This window comes from Odocoileus virginianus, chromosome 2 (genome assembly GCF_023699985.2).
Source record: "Odocoileus virginianus isolate 20LAN1187 ecotype Illinois chromosome 2, Ovbor_1.2, whole genome shotgun sequence".
Lineage (NCBI taxonomy): Eukaryota > Metazoa > Chordata > Mammalia > Artiodactyla > Cervidae > Odocoileus > Odocoileus virginianus.
Window position 1 is genome coordinate 66670585 of NC_069675.1, and position 20745 is coordinate 66691329.

The 20745-nt window shown below is 43.2% G+C and overlaps 1 protein-coding gene across 2 annotated transcripts in view; it reads left to right on the forward strand.

The window, feature by feature from the left end:
* Window positions 1-20745, forward strand: part of ALK (ALK receptor tyrosine kinase) — a 724846-nt gene that overhangs the window by 208966 nt on the left and 495135 nt on the right. For both annotated transcript variants that reach the window (XM_070449831.1, XM_070449826.1), the window contains exon 2: window positions 6454-6573. In XM_070449831.1, coding sequence (XP_070305932.1) covers window positions 6454-6573 — 120 coding nt within the window. The remainder of the gene's footprint in view (window positions 1-6453; window positions 6574-20745) is intronic.

Below are 20745 nucleotides of genomic sequence, written 5' to 3' on the forward strand. Positions count from 1 at the left end.
AAAGCTGTGAAACTGGATGAGATCATTTTGGGGAGTGAGTTTAGATGGGGAAGAGACATGTCCCAAGATACCCAACTTTTAACACCTGTAAAATAATAAAACAGAAATTCCCTCCCCCCATCAGGTTTTTAAAAAAGAAGAACAGCTGAGCTTATTTACATGTCAGGCAAGAAATTCACTGAGTAGTTATCTAAGGAATAACATTCAGAGTTTTCAGAGCCCTAGGAAGAGTTACATGGTGGTCATGCTAATTCAGAATTGAAAATCAGCACTTTGGATAGGAGAGAATGAATTTGTAAGTCTGAACATGCTTGGTTAAAGCAAATCCCTTGTTCATCGGTCAAGAGGTTTTAGTGAAGTTTAAGGGTCTGGTGTCCTGGGCTCGCTTGAAATTCATGGTCAGAGTTTATCGTCAGCTGGTTAAAACTACTGTGATGAAATTTAATGTTCAGCCGTGAAATCTCCTGGGCAGTTACTGCTAGGAAATGGAGAATGTTTCTTTTATGCAGCCTGGAAAATGGGGAAGATCTGGCAAAGAGGAGTAGAGAAGACCTGACACTGAAGTAGGAGACATGGACTATGGCAGCCAAGGACTGCGTGTCACTGAGATGTGAAGAATCCAAGAAGCAGTGAAGATCAGCGTGATCCAGTGCTGCTGAGTGGGCCAGTAAGAGAAGAACCAAGACTCATTCATTGTATTTACAACTTGGGGTCTTTGGTGACCTCAACCCAGCATAGTGGAGATGATCCTGATTTCATTTAAGTGGAAATGAGAGAGGAAAAATAGAGACAGAAGCATAGACAGATCTTTTTAAGATACTTAGCTGTGAAGGAGAGCAGGAAATGGGAGGATGGCTGAAGAAGAGTGTATGGGTCAGGGAAGTTTTTTCTTTTCTTTTTTTTAAGATGTATATACATGCTGCAGATGAGATTGACTTGGAGGGGGGGAACTATTGATACAGAATAAAGAGAAAACTACTGCACCAGTGAATTTCTTGGAACATGATGAGATTAGCAACTAGGTGGAGAGACTGCCACTGCTTAGAGTGTGGTCAGCCTGTTTTAGCAGGAGAGAAGGTAGTGTATAAAGTTACTGATACCTCTGAGTTGGTAGATTTGCTTCTCTTTTTTCAATGAAATAAAAAACAAGTTCACTAGCTGAGAAAGTGGAGGAATGAGGGTCAGGGATTGGAGGCTTGAAGGGTAAGAAAACCTTAGGAGTAGTGAGACTAGAAGAGCGAGGGTGAATTGAGCCCATCAGGGAATTCAGAAGAATTCCTGGGCAGTCCTGAGCGTCCTCTTGAGGTTTGTGGTCATAATTTAAAAGTGAAACTTTTAAGCATCTGGTGTACTCCTCCCCTCCTCTCCTACCACCACATTCAAATGCTGAGGACAACTGTGAAGGATGAAAGGACAGGAGTTGCACTTGTTTGCAAGGGAATTATTGTAGTGGAATTATTATAGTGATGAATCCTGGAATCTAAGTTGAGGATGCAAGAGGGGTGACACATGGTAGGAAAAGTGTAGTGTCAAGAAGTTAGGGGTTTGACTGTGCCTAGATACTCTATGGTACCTGGAAAGGACTCAGGATATCACCCCAGATCCCCCTAATCCCCTCTAAAACCTAAAGCAATCTTATCTGTAGCCAATAAAAATGTCCTCAGTCCAGAGTACATTACTTTTCTCCTTAGGTGGTTTTGGCTATCACTTGGACACCTGGAAACCCTTGCTCCTACTTTCTCCTCTCCTTTCCTTTCTACCCCTCTCCCTCAGGGTCCAAGATACACTCCGTTTGAACCAGAGGGTCTCGCTTCATACCTTCACCCCATAAGTCTGTGCTAGTGAGATTCACTTTGGATCCTCACATTTCCAGAGGGAAGCACCAAAAACCCGAGCTTTTTTCTTGCTTAAATGGATTACTTCTTATGCATAACTTTTCTCTATGCTGGAAACCCCCATTCCCACCAGGGCTAAAGGTGGATAGGGGGTGGAAATGAAGTGTAAAGGGAGCAGAGAGCCTCTTCCCTGCACTTAAATGCAGTGCTTTCATCTTTCTAGTCTATGTTTATGCATATTCTATTAACATTAACTAGAACCCACTCTGTGTCAGTGCTTCTGATTTTGACAAACAACTTCATTCTTGTAGACTGTGTTTTTCTTTAGTCTTTATGCTTTCAGGTGAGGAGATGCATCCTTTTGGTTGACCTCCATTAGCTCCCCCAGTCTCATCCAGCAAATCACTATCCACTTCCCTCTGGGGACCATGTGTGAACCCAGCCTACTAGCAGAAATTCTCAGAATGTGTGCTTTCTCTCCAGCATTCAACTTTGAAGGTGCTAAACTATTTATTGGCATTTTTGGTGGCTCGTATGGTCAAGAATCTGCCCACAATGTGGGAGACCCAGGCTTGATCCCTGGGTCAAGATGATCCCCTGGAGAAGGGAATGGCTACCCATTCCAGTATTCTTACCTGGAGAATTCCATGGACAGAGGAGCCTGGCGGACTCCAATCTATGGGGTCACAAAGAGTAGGTCGTGACTGAGCAACTCACAGTTTCACTTTTGGATGTAAAATGGTTTAAGTTTACGTCTTTAGGAATGACCCACAGTGAGGTCCATGGCTCCTTTCTAAGGCCATGACTCAGCCCTCAGAGCCCTCCTTTTGAATTATTTCAGATATTTTTTATCCCTGAATATATAACCTGACCCTTACCCATATTAACTTAATCTGCCATCCATGCCCACACACAGATTCATAAGTGCCCCCTTATGAATCTAGCCCCATCCACTTTGTGCTTCACATCCAGGAAGAAGTTAATGCCATTCCCAAACTGTATGGCTAAGAAAAATGACATCATTCTGAAATTGGGAAATATTACCTAGACTTGATCTTCCTGTTGCTTCAGAATTACTTAAAATCTGAGCTCTGCTGATGACTCAGACATAGAGATGCCAGTTTTTATTCACATGGAGTTCTTTGCAAGGAATTGATTGTCAAAGCCTTCTCATAACCCTCACACTGTTAGGCCCATTCTGGAGCAGACTCTTATCTCTGACCTTAGCCATTGACTAGTGGGGATGCTGAAGGGCCCTATAGAGAACTGATCACCATGGAGTAGTTTGTGGGAGTCCCTGAAGGGTGGTATAAGGAGCAAGGGCTATAGCATCAGGCCAACCTGATCTGTTGACTCTGGTCTCCTGCCTTCTGGTCATGTGGCCACAGTCAGGGCATCTGACCTCTCTCAGCCTTGGTTTCCCTGTTCTCAAAATAAGGCCCAATAATAGTGTTCAGTTCAGTTCAGTCGCTCAGTCGTGTCCGCCTCTTGAGACCTGACTCTTGAGAAACCTTTATGCAGGTCAGGAAGCAACAGTTAGAACTGGACATGGAACAACAGACTGGTTCCAAATAGGAAAAGGAGTACATCAAGGCTGTATATTGTCACCCTGCTTATTTAACTTATATGCAGAGTACATCATGAGAAACGCTGGGCTGGATGAAGCACAAGCTGGAATTAAGATTGCCGGGAGAAATATCAATAACCTCAGATATGTAGATGACACCACCCTTATGGCAGAAAGTAAAGAGGAACTAAAAAGCCTCTTGAAAGTGAAAGAGGGAGTGAAAAAGTTGGCTTAAAGCTCAACATTCAGAAAACTAAGATCATGGCATCTAGTCCCATCACCTCATGGGAAATAGATGGGGAGACAGTGGAAACAGTGTCAGACTTCATTTCTGGGGGCCCCAAAATCACTGCAGATGGTGACTGCAGCCATGAAATTAAAAGATGCTTACTCCTTGGAAGGAAAGTTATGACCAACCTAGATAGCATATTAAAAATCAGAGACATTACTTTGCGAACAAAGGTCTGTCTGGTCAAGGCTATGGTTTTTCCAGTGGTCATGTATGGATGTGAGAGTTGGACTGTGAAGAAAGCTGAGTGCCGAAAAATTGATGCTTTTGAACTGTGGTGTTGGAGAAGACTCTTGAGAGTCCCTTGGACTGCAAGGAGATCCAAGCAGTCCATCCTAAAGGAGATCAGTCCTGGGTGTTCATTGGAAGGACTGATGCTGAAGCTGAAACTCCAATAATAGTGTTAGATAGTTAGAATAGGGAAAAGGAGTCCAAAATGGTGGTGGCTAAAAAACAGGAAGGGAAAAGCCTGCGAAAATAGCGCAGAGGAAGGTCAAAGGAAGGTCCCAGGACTGGAGTGAGGACTTCAGGTAGAACAGCGCTCCTGCCTAAGCCCAATTTGCATAGGATAGGCCCAGGGGGGAGGAAAAAACATATAAAAAGAAGAGCCAAAGCTCTCTCTCTCTCTGTCTCCCCCCTGCACAATGGGGTGCTCTTCTCTTCACGTCTTTGGATCGATGTGCCCTCACGCCTCAAAGATGGATTTTCCTGCCATTATCTAAATAAAATAGAGCCTTAACACTGAGCTGTAACACTGATTTATTTAAGAGCTATAACATGGTGTGTCCTGTGAGAGCTGTGACCCGCCGAGGGGGCTTTAATGTCTGTCACTCCAAATTTTTGTTGTGACGAGACAACCGAGGAGCATACACTCGCCTGACAATAGTATTTATTCATAAGGTTGCTGTAAGAATCGAGTGTAATCACACATTTAAATCACTTACCACAATGCCTAGTCCATGTGTGCTCAGTTAGCATTATTAATTCTTTAAAAGTCTTATAACCTCAAGCCTGCTCTTAAGTAGACCTGCGTGATCTTGGACCTCAATTCTCTCAGCCCCGTTGCCCATCTATAAAACAGAGTTGATGTGAGGGTGAAATGAGGTGGCTGCTCTCTCAAACTTACTAGTGTAGCATCTGATTTCTTTCAGTGCATTCCTCTGAACCATTTTGGAGAAATGCTACAAAAGATGTATCTAGGTACCAACCAATTCAACTCATTTCTCTTTAGATCACATGTGAGAGAAAATTCAAAAAAATATTTTCTAGGTACTCAGGCCAGCACTTCCAACTCCAGTCTTTGGAAGGCATAAAGAAGAGTGTTTCTTTGGAAGGAGAGTATAGAATGCCCATTCTGTTCTAGTTACAGGGACAAGTGGGCTTCAAGAAAAGGCAGCTCCTATAGATAAAACAGTGGAGTAGTTGGGAAACAAAAGGCTGCTGGGACCACTCAGAGCAGTGATTTCCTTAAAGCATATGCAATATGCGTATTATTAAGGGAATACTATAAGGGGACTGAAGACATAATAGGGCCTGGAGGAGCGCATGCTGGAAGTGATGTGGAAGAATCTGCAAAGCAAACAGGCTGAGAAATGCTTCTGCTACTGTTGCTTCCTTTTCTTTTTTCTTTTCTTCCTCTACTTCCCCTATGTGAAATCACTCCAGGTGGTTTAACAATTTCTGTTTGAGTAGCAAGCCAGCCCACTCATGGTAGAGCATGGCCTCTTGAGGTCAGGTAAACCTGGCTTCAGTTCCTGATTCCATCATTTGCCCTCTAAGCCTCAGTTGTTGCATGTGTAAAACTGAGACAGTAATGCTTATCTCAGGGAGTCATTGTGAAATTATGTGAGTTAAGAGCCTAGCATGGTGCCTCATCCATGGAAGCTGCAGAAGAAATTCAAGTTCCCTTCTTTGCCTCCTGCCCACACTCAGCCTATTTCCTAAACAGGTAGGCTCAAACTAGTCAAACTGGTTCTTCTTTAACAGAAAAAGCTTTACCTGCCTTAAGACATTAGCAAATAGCAATTGGGTTGGGGATTTCTGGGAAGAACTGCATAAGAGCATGCAGCCTATGTTCGTTTGATTTGTAGATATATTATAATTACTTTTCACCACATGAAACCCACTTGAGGTACTTTTAAGCAAAGGAATAATGGTGCTTTTACTCTTTTTCTCTCAATTCTTCTTTCTCTCATGCAAATCAGAAACATTAATCCTTTGTAGCTCCCCTGGACTCTCACCTATAGGAAAACTCATCACCTAGCATTTCCCCCCCTGAAAATAGCATAATTGTCAAAACTCATAACTTCTGAGTGCAGTTTCAACATTCTTATTGATAAGGCAATAACCCAAGCAAACAACATTAGATGAAGTTACAAGTCTGAACATAAAGTAGAATGGAGGCATTATTTGAATGCGATGAATTAAAATTCTCTGTAAGTTGCTCAAATTCTCATAGGCAGAACACACTTTGGATAGAACTATTAGACCAAACCATTAAGTAGCCTGGCTTCTAGTTCTTCTAACAGACATCTTTGGCATGGCCTAGTCACAAGATGCAGACTTCTTAGATCTTACTGCCCATGATAGAAAATGTGGATTGAGGTCAATTCAATCTACTAGTGGCTCAATCTTTTTTCCCCTCATTTTCCAATTGATGTCATGAAAGCTCCTCTGAATTTTCTTTTATAAGCCATATGAGTGACAGCTAAAAGACACATCCCAAGCACAAAGATCAGTATTCTCTCTTTTTTTATGTTCAGGTCAGAGCTCCTTGGAGTCACCAACAAACCTGCCTTCTCTTCCTCCCAATTCTTTTGCATGGAATCTGACCTGGATGATGAAAGATTCCTTCCCTTTCCTGTCTCATCGCAGCCGATATGGTAAGTATATTTTGATAGTTATTTGTAATGTATAGTCACCATCTCATAATTAAAGAAGCTGTGAGTTGCAATTAGTGATGTATGGCTTATCAAGAAGGAAGTCTTTCTGTGCCCTTAGTCTTCCATTGACAGCCATCTCCATAAGACCATTGCCCCCAGGCCTGTCCTCTCCAGACTGACAGCTGTCTTATGTATCCTGAAGGAAGCCAAAGGCTTTGTGGCTGCCACATTGTATCCCAGCTGCCTTTATGTGTGTGTGGTATTCCTGACTGCCCTTACCCACCATGAGATGTAATGTTTGTTTGCATTTTGACTGTGGCTTTCTAGATACATGGTTCTAATCCATCAGTGTCTCTATAGTGATCTCTTGAGAGAGGATTATTATGAGGGTCACAGGTCTTCTGGGGCCCCTCAAGTGATTCCCTGACATCTAGGTACCTCCTTAAAAGTACCCAGACATGTTCCTAGATATTATTTCAGTTCCTTTGATTCTGCAACAATTTTGGAGATGAGGACAGGTCCCATTTCATTTTTACAGATGCAGAAACTGAGCATAATAAGATCATACAAAGTGGATTTTCTAACTACAGAAGCAGAATTCTTCCCTTCACTTTTTCTCCTAGGGAGCTACCTACTCACACTGTTAGGCTGAGGCCAGAATTACATGGTATAGCATTCCTCATTCTCTGTGCTCATCTTGATAGTTCACAGAAGCTGGGCCTCTGCAGAGGAAAGGGAAGGTTTGGAGGAGAGCTAATGTATTTTTACTTGGACATTTTTTTCTGCTATTGAACTCCGCTAGGGTGAACCCTGTGAGGGCAGGCACAAAGTTCTGTTTGCTTCCCACTTTAGCCTATCACAAAGAAGAAATTCATAGAGGCTCGTCCATGATAAATGAATGCAGAGGCCTTCAGGGATGGAATTCACTCATCAGGCCTGATTCAATTAAATACTTATGAACCTAGTACAACACTGAGTTCTAGATTCCCTTCTGGGCATATTTGCCTATTCTTGCCACTCGGTTTCTGCCCTTGGGCTTGAGCTTTTTAAAGTGCACCTAACAGAGATCTTCCATGTACTAGTGTTCCCATTTGTAAAGCAGTGAGTCTGGGTTCAGATTAACTGTTTCAAACTTAAAAAATAAATGCATCAAAACCCCTAGGGCAGTTTAGAATGGTACACTTCTAGGATGTTTCCTGCTACTCCTAAGCTGCCCCTGGTGGGAAGGGAAGGTCACTAGTTTTCGGGAGATTCCAGATAAAAATTACTTCTTGATTTTATTTAGGCCAGACACTGAGTGCCATCTTAGGATAAGAACAGGTGTTTATAAATAATTGAAATCTGGTTCTTTGTACTGTTATTGCTTCATAAACCCAGATTTGTGATAGAAGCAGTCTTTGGATAATGCTTTTGTGTTTGCTCTCAAAGTCACTCAGTATTTCCACAACTTTTATAAAATGTAATGTCCAAAAAAGTCAGGTCTGCCTCTTGCATGACACAGAGAGCATTGCATTTATTCTCTCTGGAACATCCAAAAAGAGGTTTCAGGTTAAAAGAAGAAAACCACTGGAGCTTATTTAAACTGCTAGCTGCCCACTGTTTGACTCTGATATACCTACTTCCTCTCCCTGGGCCTCCCCTTTCTCATGTATAGAATGAGGGTGGCATGCCCCAGGGGGGAAAGGAATAGATAAGGGCAATTCCCAGGATTCCTTTCAGATGTTCCTTGTAGCCTGGAATCCTCAGGATTTCCCTTCTTGGCAGAGGAGAGAACCAAAACCATCGGTCAGACATTGCCCAAATGCTCAACGAGGTACCAAAGTCAGCATCATCATTGCTATTGATTGACAGGGTGAGAAGAGATGATTCTTGGTTGGTGGCTCCTTGATTGAGTGCAGTGGTAATTTCAGAGCCTTTTCATCCTCTTCCTGTATTTAATTCAGCTGAGACCATAAGGAGTTAGCTGGCTCCACCACCATTTGTGTGAGCCTGGTCCCGTGCCACATGTTAGAGGTGATACAAAAACAAACACGAGTGAGAATTACTCTTCCTCTCTGAGTTCACTGGCCAGAGAAACAGCTCTGTAAGCAGTTCAATCCATTACTACAAAGAGCACCTCTGGGGCACAGAGGTTGAAGACTAGTCCCGAGACACACAGCAGAGAAAACTGAAGGCTGAGACTCCTGTCGCCTTAAGGATGTTTGCGGGGCTTAGCCTGTGTCTATGTACCAAAGAGGCCAGCAGGCTCACTGGTTATAAATTCACACCTTTCAACTGCCATGAAAGACATTTTAAGAAATGTTAACAACTTCATTAATTTTAAGACCTCAAACTTGGGCAGAGAAATTTGGCTGGAAAATTGCTGCCCGAAGGGATAGTTCTTCAGACAGGGAGAAGTAACTAAGACTCAGCAAGTCAATGTGGGCCCTGAGTGATGGAGCTTGGTGCTGGCTGGCTGTCCTCACCTGCATTCTGGGGCGAAGGTGGGAGGGAATGGCTAGTGGGGAGGTAGGAGGGGGCGGCAGTGGTAGGCTTCAGCAGTACAACCACAGGCATCATGATAGACAGTGGCAGCCAGCCCTCTCAGGCAAGCTGTCCAGGACTGAATTGAGCATGGCTTTCTTCTCCACTGGTGTTTTATGAGAAGAGACGAGGTGGATAGAGGCTAATAAGATTTACTCACCCTAGCCTATAATTATCTGCTTGAGGAAAAAGTTTGACCTACCTTTTTGAAGTCTCCCCATATTTCTTCTAATTTACGTTGGGGCCTTTTATGTTGTGTAAAATATATTCTTTTCAATGGCATTTGGTATCAGATTCCAGCTCTTTCTCATCTTGTCTTGAATGATGGGAGCTTGCTAATTTCATCATCAACAAACAGAGCTGCACATTCTTCCCTCAAGGCTTTGAAGAAGTGGGGGCGGGCGTATAAAGAAACAATTTTTTTTTTTCCTTTTATCATCCAGCTCTAATGCCTTAGGACTTATTTATATAGGCTTAGTTAAAGGACTGGGCTCCAACTCCGTACCCAGATAAAAATCTGTTTCATTTGGAAGCTCCAGGTAGTAAGAGATTGCAGGGTTTTGATCACCTTGAGTTCTAGAGCCACAAAAGCAGATCATATTCCCCCCAGCTTTAATTCATGTTTGCCATTCTGGGTTTAGGAAGAATCAGATCATGTTTTAAAGCAAAGTAACTAAAGTTTCTGTCCAGATGAGGATGAGAAAAAGAATGTTCATTTATTGGGAAAAGAGGTTTGATACTTTGCAAAACTTTCCCAGACCCCTCTTTCTCACTTAAATGTGTTAAAAAATTGTGGTGGGTGAAAATTATTTTATATCCCACTTTGTAGAAATGTAAACTGAGGGCTGAAGATATTTATTAACCATGTTATCAAGTTACTGAGCTGGTGAGCATTAGAAGACTGAAGTCAGATTTTCTGACTACAAGTTGGATACTCCTTCTACCACATCAAAAAGTTATTTCAAAGGTGAAGTCCCCATTCTATAGAAAGGGCTCTCATTTCCTGGACAACCTGACCACTCAGTTGGGACTGAATGACCAATCTGATATCCAAGACCTGTACCAAGACTTGATGTCCCCAAATTGAGACTATTCCAGGGAAGCTAGGGTAATTCACCTCTTCCTAGATGTAAATGTAACCACCCCCAACCCAGGAGCATGGTCAGTCTTTCCTCCCCTACTATCGACTCTGGTTCACTATACCAACAAGGTATATTGAAGTCTTTACCCCCACTGTCTGTGAGTATGACCTTAGTTTAAAATAGGGTCTTCATAGATGCAGTTGAGTCCACACTGGATTAGAGTGGATCCTAATCCAAATATAAGTGATGTCCTTGTAAGAAGAGAAAGCAAAGATACAGACACAGAGACAGGGGATGAACATCATGTAATAATGGAGGCAGAGATTAGAATGATATATTTTCAAGCCGAGGAATGCCAAGAATCGCCAGCAACTAGGGGAAGTCATTGGACAGATTCTCTCCTAGAGCCTTCAGAGCATGGCCCTGTTGATGCCTTGATTTCAGACTTCTGGCCTCCAAAACTGCGAGAGAATAATTCTCTGATATTTGAAACCAGCCATTTTGTGGTGTTTTGTTATAACCGTCCTGGTAAAATAATGTAGTCCTTCATCCCTCCGGACCTCCAATGTCCAGATCACTGAATCCTGGAAAAGAAAGGTTCCTCCCAACATCTCAACATCAGAGCACAACAAAGTCATTGTTGGACTTTAAATAAAAGTTCTATTAAAACTTTGTCTACTTTCAAGCCCATCGGGACCCATCCAATTTAGGGACTGGTGTTTTTGGAAACAAAGAAAGATTAGACTTTTTAATTACTTCCCTTGCTGCTGCTACCACCATCACCAGTCTTGTTAATGTATCAATTTCTTTGATTGAAAAAACTGGGTAATTTAAATCTCTCTCTCTCTCTCAAAAAAAAAAAAATCAACCTACCACAGAATGAAAAATGGTAAACAAAAAGCCCTCCAGCCCCCCGTGGGATACACTTCATAGCTCTGGCAGGAAGGCAGTTTGGTCACATTTCTGAAATTACATATGTAATGTGCCTGGTCATGATCTGACATACTGCCCTCAAGGGCCTGATGTTTTCAGTGAAAAGCAACTCCACAAGGGAGCCCCAGTGGACCCTTGTCACAGCTGAACGCTTTCTTACCAATTCCTCTGCCCTGATAGGCCAGGCCTTTTCCTGTTCTCTTCCCAGTCCACCGAGCCAGGAAGTCAAGTTCATTCCTTGTCTGTGCCTCTGTATTTTTGTCTATTACATGATAAGCACAAGGCTCTGGATGTAGTCACCAGAAAGACTGAGTCCTGTAGGGAACAGCAGTACCAGCGGTCATACAAGACCAAGAGCAGGGAACATCTGTCACCATGAGGACCAGTGACCTGCTGGGAACCAATGAGCTCAGTCTGTGGAAATCAAGTGGAAAGTAGTTGGCTTAGATGTTTTGAGGTAAGATTTGTTTAAAATGCTCTACTCGATCATATCCCTTACCTTTAAAATAAAGACACATAGATCCACTCAATAAATACCAATGAATTACCTCTATGTTAATGGCAGACTGAAACAGAAAGAAATCAAGTCAGATTAAAAGGTAATAAAAAATGATAATAAAAGAATAATTGACCAAATGAAACAAAAGCAAGAAAGGCAAATCAAAAGAGATCCATTTAAAATGACTGTCACAGACAGAGCAGGAAAGAAATTAACAAAAGGGAAAGAGTGAGATGGGTGAAGAATAGGGACAGACTGACAGATAAGCAATGTGGAGAGCATCACTCAGTGTTGTGTGGTCTCTTGGTCATGCATTCATGCTCCTGTTAACATAGTCTCAGCTCTCACGCCTGGGAAGGTGGCTCCCCAAAGCTTTCTCTGATCTTGAGCATCGTCCTCCTGAGCTATTTCTGTACACCTACCTATCTGCCTGCATCATTTCCCCCTTAGTGTGTCTGTGACACCACAGAGAATGGGATAATGGATATAAACACTCTTTGAGCACTAATGGTATGCCTGGTTCTGCTCTAGGCATGGCCATGCTAAATACCAGTAGCACAAGAAGTCTTGCGGAAGAGGCAGACCTGCATGCTATAAGACAGGTGCAGTAACAGAGGCATGTCCAAAGCTCCCTGAAACACAGGGAGGGAGAGCCAGTTCTCTGAAGGACTTCAGAAGGTAGATGTTCAGGACACAGGGACTGTTGAGCTGGGCCCTGGACCCCAGGTGCCATGGAGATCTCTGGTAATGGCTTTGCAGGCAGAGGGAATGAATGTTCAGAGGGGTGATGAGAAGCAGGTCAAGCCCAGTGACTCACTATAAAGATGGTCTGGGAGAGAGGAGCCTGGTGTAACAGTTACTTCTGGGTATACTAAGTGTTTAGATATGATCCTATGTGTGAAGCATAGGCTGGAAAAGGAAGGGCAGGAGGGGAACCTGGGAGAGATTCCAGCTATAAGGCAAGAATGACTAGGTTGCCCTTGTAGGAGAGTCCAACTTGAATAATTGAGTAGATGGAAATCCCACCATAAGAGTATGAAGGAGGAGAAATATTTGACAAGGAGAGATGGTGACTATGACATCTAGAGAGAGAGGAGACAATGGTGAGACCTAAATTGAACCAGTTACATTTGAAGTGCTTTCAGGACATCTAGGTAAAGATGGTCAGTAGAGAATTGTAAATCTGTCTTGGCTTTGAGGAGAGAGGTGTGATAGACAATCATTAGCATAGATTATGATGGAGGCTGTGATTGAAGAGGATCATGACAGTCAGAGATGGAGAAACTGAAAAGATAGGAGGAGAACCAGAAGGTGGAACAGCCACAGAAAACAAAGGAATAAGAATTGTACGTGTGGGAGTCACCAACAGTGTCAAAGCTGCCTAGAGAACAAGGACTGTCATTCTGGTAAATACCCTTTCTCTTTTACATCCCCCTCCTTCCCCCACATTTCCTTATTTCTCATTCCATTTTGTCCCTGGTTAATTTGTTTTCCTTTCCTTGAACCTGCCACTCTAGACCCTCCTGCTGTAGCTTGCAAAGCCCAGCTCGGTCCCTGCTTCTACCTCAGGCCTTTTCCTGAGTACCAGTCTACCCTGATGTCTCTTTGTCCCTGTGATGTTTTTTATGGAGAAGGTTAATGAAATTTTTTGATAATACTAGGGTTGCGTCATCCCCCTCTTGAAATCTGAAAAGATTCTGACTTTTACAGGGAGTGGTTATTTCCTGAGCATCCCAAATTCTCCAAGAATCCCATCACATGATACCCGGTCCACAAAACCTGGGGCTTTCCTGGTGTTAGGAAAGCCAAATTACTTTCCTAGTTTGTATTTCATCCTTTTTATGGCCCAAGTGTAAACTAGGTCACCTGATAAAGCAGTCATGGAGGGGTCTAATTTATTCAACCCAAGGTAGAGATGTTAAATATCACTTTTCATCTATCTGCTTATCTATTGTACATTCATTCATACAGTGAGTGTCTACAGTTGGCCAAGCTCTTTGCTCCTGCCCCTCATAGAGATTCTAGCCTACTTTTAAAATTTATTTATTTTTAAATGAATTTATTTTTAATTGAAGGATAATTGCTTTACAGTACTGTGTTGGCTTCTGCCATACATCAGCACGGATCAGTCATAGGTGTACATGTGTGCCCTCACCCCGAACCTCCCTCCGGCCTCCCCGCCCGTACCGCCCCCTGGGTTGTCACGGAGCACCAAGTGGAGCTCTCTGTGTCACACAGCCAATTCCCACTGGCTATCTGTTTAGCATATGGTAATGTGTATGTTTCAGTGCTACTCCCTCAGCTGGTCCCACCCTCTCCTTCCCTCGCTGTGTCCTCAAGTCTGTTCTCTGTGTGTGCGTCTCCATCGCTGTCCTGCAAATAGGTTCGTCAGTTAGCCTAGTTCGTTTTTATCATAGGTCATAGGTCTAAGGTGGTTCTAAATATCTGTCCGAATGATGCTGCTTAAATACTTGTATGATTGTTTTGTATCTGTGCCCCTGGGTCTGATGAACTGTCAAACCTATAGGAAGGTTTACCTGGGAAATAAGACTTTCAGCTTTAGCAAAGATACTGTCTGCCTGTTAGATTTAGTAGAGCTTCTTTTTGGAAACCGTGTAGTGAGCATTCACACCCCACAGCTAGTGACCAAATTAACCCCAAATTAGGACAACCTGCAAGGTTGTAGACCTCACTGTTCCTATCTTCTCAGCAAGAAAGGTTATATAATGTCTTTCTGCAGCACTTTGCATGTCTGTGTCACACTTTTCTTCATATCTTAGTTATGTATGGCCCTGAATCATCCTGATTCCTAAACCGGAAGCTCTTAGAGGTCAATAATCCACATCTTGTTTCCTTTGTATCCCCAGTGTTTTGTACTTAGTTGCATTCTTAAACATACACTGGATGAAACTTCAACATATGCTCAACGGTCCAGGGGTCAACTAAGAGTATACTCAAGTCCCTCTTTTCTGCTCCTGGGGATCTCTATTTTAGTAAAAGGTATGGATGTTCCCTTAAGCCCTCTTACTCCTAATGTCATATTAATTAGAAAAGACATGTGTGTAAGGGGAGAACAGTTCCTAGGCTGGACGTATTTCCATTTAGAAATAAAAGCTGTGACTTTAACTACTTTGGGCAGGCTTTTAAAAAAAAAATCTCAGTCTAAAAAAGCACATTCAGCAGACATGAGTGAGCTGAGGAATTTTTGTTTTGACAGCTTTGGGACATCTGAGATATTGTATACAGAGCATTTCTAACCAGTCTAGAAAGACATGTGTCCAAAATATATGCAGGAAAATGACTGATCAACAGTGAGAAAAATGAGAGGAAATCTTCTTAAAGTGAAATGTTATGTGAAGAGCTACCTCAGGGGCAGAACTTCATGACAGAACAAACCTCAGATTAACAAGACTTTAACCAGCCTATTTGAATAGATGACTAGAATAATTTGGTCTGTGAGAAATTCACAGAAATGGTGAGCTTTCGGGGCCCACAGCAGTCTCATCAAATAGCCTCATCTTATAGCGGGTAAATTAGACACAGAGAGGTCATTGATGTGCCCAGGGCTAGTAACACAGCTGAGATTCAGACCCAGGCCACCTGCTTGGCAGACCCTACAACTATCCCCTGCTCTTGCCCCCTGGGTGATGGTTCATATTTTCTCAGTACTTGAGCTACAAAACATTTCCTCACATGTTACTCCCAAATATTGCTTTACTCATATTATCACTTTAATTCTGTGGGTCTCTGTCAGCCCATCGGTTCTTGCTGCCTTAAAGGTTACATCTGTGTAGGGTCAGTACCATCCTGATGTGGGTAAACTCACGTACAAGCTCAGTCTAGTTGCTTCACCATCACCTGGAGAGCTTCTTTTTAAAATAATTTTTAAAATATCTGTTTTATTATGTATTTGGCTGTGCCAGCTCTTAGTTGCAGCAAGTGGGATCTCCGATCTTTGTTGCATCATGAAGGGTCTTTTAAGTGCAGCATGCAAACTCTTAGTTGTAGCATGTGGGAACTAGTTCCCTGCCCAGGAATTGAACCCAGGCTCCCTGAATTGGGAGTGTGGAGTCTGAGCTGCTGAACCACTAGGGAAGTCCCCTGGAGAGCTTAAAAACAAGATTCTGGGATGTGGAGACTGTAGGATTAGGTTTGGAAACCATAGATCTTTCATTCATCTCCTGGTTGCCTATTAAAATCACCTCTGTGACATGGAAGCAAGACATCTTCCAGCCTCTGATTGAATGGTGGGGAAGAAGCTCAGTTGGGATTGAGATGTGAATTTCATTCTCAGCTCTGATTCTTAAGAGTGTTATTATTATACCGTCAATGACTCAACCACTCTCCTTGATTCTCTTTGTCATCTGAAGAGTGGGAATGGTCATGATTCCTAATTGAGAGCATCACTGTCGGGATTAGCTGTGAGGACAGAGTTCCATGTGTTGGAGCATAGGTGCTTCCCTAGTGCTCTGTGAAGAAGAATGAGAGCTGCTCCAGTTGAGAGGTCAATAGCCTGCATTTTGGTGGCATGACTCTATTTGCTAAAATATTTTTCCTTAAAACTCTTTAAGTCCCTAGTTTTGTCCTCTGGAACCTGAGAGCACTTTATCCTGAACCATGATACTCTCTGAGCTGGGATTTAATGCTATGCAGTCCAGCTTCAAAATTCACATGGCTGCATGAAAATAATCAAACTAGTTCCTCACCCTCCCTGGAATAACCTCATTCCTTCCTCTATTCTTAAACTTCCTAGCTAAATCTTTAACACGTGTCAAAATCATTTCACCCTTCAAACTGCAGCCCAAAAGTCACCTCTTCCATGAGCCTGTGATCCTTCCAGGCAGGTCTCTCTTATTCTGTGTTCCCATGGCTTCCCCAGGTCTGCTTATGATGCAAGTCAGGTGTGAGTAACTCTTTCTCTCCTGCCAGATAAGGAGTTTCTGAATGTCACAGAGTCTGTGTTAGGGAAACCTGTGTTTTGAGATTGGCACCAGGAAGGAACCTCATGTTCACCTCCAACACTCAGGAGGTCCTCACCAGCAGAGACAGATGAGTGAGTGGGGAGGGCCATCTTGCATGAGGTCAAGACTTCCCAGGACCCTCAGCCTTCTCTGGTTGTTGGGGCTGCCACACTACTCAGAGATCTCCTCCAACCATCTAGTTTCAGGAATGATCCCATTTGGGTGGATGCCATGCTGAGCAGTGTACAAAGAGCATGTTTTCACTATGCTGTCTGGAGCTGGCCTTATTCTGTTAGAGATACCATGTTTTGCATAAACGCTTCCTGGAAATTGCAGGCAGAAAACTGGCCTAGAAGTCCAATCTGGACTTTGGTCTTAGCTTTCTGCTTCTCCAGAACCTGGGCAATGCCACTTTGGCCAAGTTATTTCACCTTCCTGAGCCTTAGTTTTCCTATCTGTGAAATGAAGAGGCTATTAACTTCAGAATTTAAATTATTTCTAATTTTCTGTTCTGGAATGAAGAGCCAAGTCCCATTTCTTCAATCTGTAATATTGTTATGGCCACAGATAAGGGAAATGAGAATTGAGCTTTCTGTGCTGATCTCCCCACCCTTGCGGGCATGCATGCACACACACCCTCCTCTGAGACTGTCTTCCGAGACTGTGTTTATATAATTGATTGATTGAAGGAGACTTGGCCTTTTTTTGCTGCAGCTTGATTATAAGTGAGCCAAGCAGATGTCTTGAATTGGGTATTTGGTTCCCAGATGCATTGTAGCGAGCATGCTGGTGGGGAGGAAATGAATGATTTCAGTTCTGGGGTCCCTCCAAGTGAATAGTGGTGGGGGAGTGCAGGCAGGGGGCAGGTCTCATAAAGGGTGTGACCAGAATGTTGACGATAGCTGGTGGATTAACATAGAAGATGACTGGTGGGCTAAGTGCTTCTTAAGAAGAAAACCCAGAGAAAGGAAAAAGGAGCCTGAGCTGGAAGTTAGGACTCTTGGGATACAGCTGACCAGCTGGCTAGAGCCAGATTAGAAAGCTTGTTTCAGTCATGCCCAAAGGTGAAATTGGTTTTAGGATGATGGGGATGGATGAGATCTGAGGATCATTTTATTCCACTACTTCACTTTTCAGATGAGGAAACAGGCCTAGGGACTGTTAAGGGACTTGCTTGAAGTAATATCTCGAGCCAGGGCTTGAACCTAGCTCTTCTTACTCAAGGTCTAGCGTGACTTCACTTCCAAAGGGAAGCTTGATCAGCCTGTCAAAGTGAGGAGGAGCTTCAACAAGGTTTCACATGGTTCTGCCTACATTGCTGAACATACCCCCCTTTATTTCCACTCTGAGGTGGCTGAGCCTGGAGCCAAATGGAGAGCAAGAACAAGGCTCCCCATCATTTAGTAACAATCAGACTGTGTGTGTGAGTCCCCATGCCAGGTGCTTGATGTGTGTATTGCATTTAATCCTCCTCATAATTCCCTGAGGTGGCCCCTGTTTTAATCCCCACTTTAAAGTGAAAACAAAATCGAGCCACACAGAAATTAAATAATTTGCCCTGAGATAACACAGCTAGTAAGTGACAGAGCCAAGCTTTCATCTTGAACAGTCAGACCCCAGTTAGGAGCTTAGGTCTCTGTTTACTCCCCAGACACCCTGGTGCCCCTCTGAGGTTTTGACATAAAACAGGGCAAAAGAGGATCTTCCCACTTCACTCCTAGACCACCCTTTTCTCTTTCCTTTGTTTTCACATAGCTTCTGGCCTGCGTGCAGACTTGCTGTCCAGCAGGAGCTTCCAGCAACCACCAAAAAGCAGCTTGTTGGCAGAAGAGGACTTTTAGGATGTGAGAAGCTAGGAAGCCTTATTGGAGATTATTTTAGCCATCAAACCATTGTGGAATATTTGAAACCTAGCTATGTATGCTTTTGCCAGCTTATTCCAGAAAAATGCAGTATGGGTTTTTTAGAATTTTAAAAATTGTTTTAAGGTATCATTTTACTTGTTTGTTACCCACAGCTTTGAGTGATAATAGTAAAAGTTACCAGGTTAGGAACTGGAAATTAAAACAATTCTATACTCACCCACTGTGCATCCGTTGGCAAGCTCCTTTATGTCTCTGGATTCAGTGTCTTCTTCTAAGATGGTCCTCAGAGTCTTTCATGATCTTGAGATCAACATTTGGAAAGTTCTGGGAAATCTCTTGAGAAAAGGAGACCCCACCTTGTGACTCAGGATTGGTGGCAGCCAAGGGAGTTCTCTTGAGCTGGATACAATTCTTAAGGCCTGATGGTATTTCAAGACTGCTGGTTCCTGGAGCTTTATCTAATGAACTGAGGTTTCAAATATGAAGCTCTATTTTATGACCTCTAAAGGTCACCTACAAGAAAATTGCCACATGTGTATGGTGCTTCATATGGTTCTTTATTGAATACACAAATCAGGCTTGTCAGGAATACATTGGCATTTGTAATACCACCCGTGACTCATTCCCGCCTTAGCTTAAATGTGCCAATAAGCCAAGCCTGAGGAGGTGAGAGCTGGTGATTCAGTAACTGATTTTCAACCTGGCTCAGGCCTGGTGCTGCCTGGAGAGGATGCCATTCAGAAAGGCCTCCACAGCCAGAAGAGATGCCCTCTACTCTGTATGTGAAGGACTCCCTGACCAGCCATATGACCCTGGGTAAATCTTCCCTGGCCTGGGTCTTGGTGTTTTCACCTGTCCAATGGGAAAAAACAGCCTCAAATGTTGCTTCAAGTTCTAACAGCTGACTGCATCACCTTAAGGCAGAAATAACAACCTTTCTGTGGTACAACAGAATACTAAGGAAATGGTCATGTGCCATTGGTTGACTGCCCCATGTAAATACTGTTTCTCATGGTGAACAGAAAGCTGTGTTCAAAAGGGCATGGGTAAATTCTGAACCAGCTAATGTGCATCGGGAATTTCTCCATTCCAAAGACATGCATCATTCTCATTGAGTCCTGCTACCAGTTCTGGGAAGTTAGTTTTATCACTGAGATGACTGGGGCTCAGAGAGAGGGAGAGAGTGAGTGCCCCACGTTGCACAGCTGACAAGTAGCAGGACTGGAGTCAAATCTCAGGACTTGTGCTCTATCCCTGAGAAATAATCTTGATGGTGTTAAGTTACTTAATAAGACCTATGGGCAGGTATGCATAGGAAAAGACTGCAGAGCTGGGTGAGACCATAGAGACCACCATTCAGCAAATGAGAGATTTCAGGCCCCATGTCAGGTTATCAGCATCCTGGCAGCTAAGCACTGGATCAAGAAAACTAGAGAGAGAAAAATAACCCTGAGGCAAAAATCACAATTATGTTGCCATATGTTAAACTAGTAGCAAATCTGTTAATTCTGTTTTCAGATGCAGATCCCAGGGCTGAGTATACAGCTGAATAAACTCTCTTGTGGGCCCCTGATAGTCCAAGAACCTTGCCATCCCACTCTCAGTTCCCTTAACTGAGACCCTTAGCCTACCCAAGAAACACAAAGGATACCCTAGAGGATATCAGGAAAAATAGACATGAACATTGAGTCCCAGACTTTAATGCCACTGTAGGTTTGACTTTCTGAGTCATGCCCACTGGGAGGAAGACTTGGATCTCGGGGATGTACACACTGACTCAGTCCTCACCTAGGGTATCCCAGGTCTGACTTTGTGAAGGTGGGAGCAGGACACTCTTCAAGGACAGCTCAGGTGCTTTGGTTCCTGTCCAGCCTCTATCCTGACCCTGCCTGTCCGAGTTCCTGTCTTGCCTCACTGCAGGTCTTGACTGTTACTGGTGTTTGTGGCTCTGAATGAGGGGAAGTCTTTCTGCTACCTTTTCAGTTCATAATTCCCTGTTAGTGAGATACTGATGTCAAGGCCTTGGGGTCCCATGGAGGAAGCAGGTCAGTGGAAGCCAAGTCAGTCACTTCCTATGTGAGTAACCTCAGATGTGACTTCATTTCTCTAAGCTCCAGTGTCTTCCTCTATCAAATTGAGATAAGAATCCCATTTAGTTCATAGCAATTCAATAAGATAATGATATAGGGTGCCTGGCATTGTGTCTGACCATGTTAAACTCTCAGTACATGCTATCCATTATAAAATGGAGGAATTTCATAGTTCCTCTATTGGAATTATTCTCCATCTCCCCCATGGAGATCCCTCAC